This window comes from Limulus polyphemus, unplaced genomic scaffold (assembly GCF_000517525.1).
Source record: "Limulus polyphemus unplaced genomic scaffold, Limulus_polyphemus-2.1.2 Scaffold1547, whole genome shotgun sequence".
Taxonomy (NCBI): Eukaryota; Metazoa; Arthropoda; class Merostomata; order Xiphosura; family Limulidae; genus Limulus; species Limulus polyphemus.
The window spans coordinates 5,534-7,724 of NW_013667157.1; the positions used below are offsets into that span (position 1 = coordinate 5,534).

The window sequence follows — 2,191 nt, forward strand, 5'->3', positions numbered from 1 at the left end:
TGTTACATGTTTGAAAAGCATAGTTTAACAGATATAAGCATAGTTTAACAGATATAAACAGATATAAGCATAGTTTAACAGATATAAACAGATATAAGCATAGTTTAACAGATATAAACAGAAAATTCTTACATACGCAGTTCCCAATTATCAGCAGTGCTGTTACATCACTTTAAATTGTTTTACTTACAATTTCTTGTTTAGTTAAAAACATCCTCTTGAGAAGCAGAAAATGGAAGTGACAAAAGACAAAAAATTTAAAGACGAAACACCAGAAAAAACTGAAGTTCAGGATGTCACTGATCTCTTTGGAAAATATGGGGCATGGCAAATAAGATTCTTGGTCTGGATGATTCTTGGTGGACTACCATCTTGTTGGAACAACCTGGTTATACCATTCTTGGCTCCAGAAGTGGATTACTGGTGTCAGAAACCCAGCGTATCGTTGTTCGACAATATGACGACCGAGGAATGGAAATTATTAGCGATCCCGAAAGTTGGATCAGAGTACAGCAAGTGTTCAATGTATGACATAAAGTTCAATGGGACCGAAAAGAAAGACATTTTTATTAACGTCAACAAAACTATACCTTGTGCAAATTTTGAGTTTGATCATTCTCTCTACACTTCTACAATACAAGAAGAGGTAACAAAATATAAATAGTTTTTAACCCCTATTTTAAGTAGTATGTAGTATTGTACAATTGTTTTTTTTAACTCTCACTTAATTACAATTTCCAAATGGGAAATATATTTTTCCATTCTACGCTAAGCCTAAGATTTCATGATAACGATATAGATGGTTTTATTCATCTTCCTTGTAAACTCCTGTTTAAAGTACAGAGTTTCACAGTTTTGTTCGTTTTAGCGAAAAGCTGCACGATAGGCTATTTCCGCTCTGTTCACCGCAGTGAACTGAACCCCGGTTTTCAGCATTTAAGTTTGTTTAATAAACCCATTTGATTACGTGATGTATATATCTTTCGTAGTTTAACATACGTATGTATATTTCATCATTATTTGCCCCTCAGACAAATAAGATTATCTGATATTTGATGTTGACTGTACATTTCTCCAAACATAAACCTTCCCTATTTATGGGTAAGGTTGTCTGATATTTGATGTTGACTGTACATTTCTCCAAACATAAGCCTTCCCTATTTATGGGTAAGATTGTCTTATATTTGATGTTGATTGTACATTTCTCCAAACATAAACCTTCCCTATTTATGGGTAAGGTTGTCTGATATTTGATGTTGACTGTACATTTCTCCAAACATAAAGCTTCCCTATTTATGGATCTGGCATGGCTTGGTGGTTAAGGCACTCGAGTCACAACCTGAGGGTCGCGGGTTATAATTCCATTCACCGAACAAGTTCGCCCTTTCAGCCGTGGGGTTTTTATATTGTAACGGTTAATCCCACTAGTCATTATTAAAAAAAGTAACCCAAGAGTTTGCGGTGGGTGGTATTGACTAGCTGTCTTCCCTCTAGTCTATTACTGTTAAATTATAGACGGCTAGCGCAGATAGACCTCGTGTAGCTTTGCGCGAAATTCAAAACAAACGAAACCAAACTACAAATTTCAAATATTCGAGACTTAAATATGTTATCACGTTTTGTCACCGTTTCTTGTCACCTGAATAATGTCATAAAACGTTGTTTTTCATGACAATAGTGGAGCTTGACCTGCAACAACAACTGGTTAATTTCCCTCAGTCAGTCCATTTACATGGCCGGGTTTCTGATCGCCGTGTTAGTTACGGGACAAGCTTCTGATAGGTGAGTGTTTACAGTTAAGGACTGATACAAAAACAAACATGTACTATGAAAAGTTCTCAGTATTTATTTCTCTTTTATTTTAGTAACGTTAGCATTTCTTGTTTCACTTGTGTTTTCAAATTGTACGTACGAGTACGGGAGTGTAAATCGGTTTAGCACTAAAGAGATAGCTATAAAATATGGCTGAATTTTCCTCGATCTAAATAAACACTGTCTTGTGCCATTCTGTTTGGTGCCACATGCATTTTCTCGTGGGAGAAACCTTGTGATTGTAAGCATATAGTTGAATATAATTTTGTAGGTCTTGCTAGTGATCTTAACCAATAGCGAGTCTTGATATACATTGAGTGGTCACAAGTAAATAGACACCTAATTTTTCGTCATTTAACTGATTTATGCTGACTAATTT

At 35.3% G+C, this 2,191-nt stretch overlaps 1 protein-coding gene across 1 annotated transcript in view; it reads left to right on the plus strand.

Annotated features, from left to right (window-relative positions):
- The window catches only part of LOC106464041 (organic cation transporter protein-like), a 36,660-nt gene that overhangs the window by 2,181 nt on the left and 32,288 nt on the right, over nt 1-2,191 (plus strand). Inside the window, exons 2-3 of the mRNA XM_013924149.2 lie at nt 205-646; nt 1,679-1,782. Coding sequence (XP_013779603.1) covers nt 233-646; nt 1,679-1,782 — 518 coding nt within the window. The 5' untranslated portion in view covers nt 205-232. The remainder of the gene's footprint in view (nt 1-204; nt 647-1,678; nt 1,783-2,191) is intronic.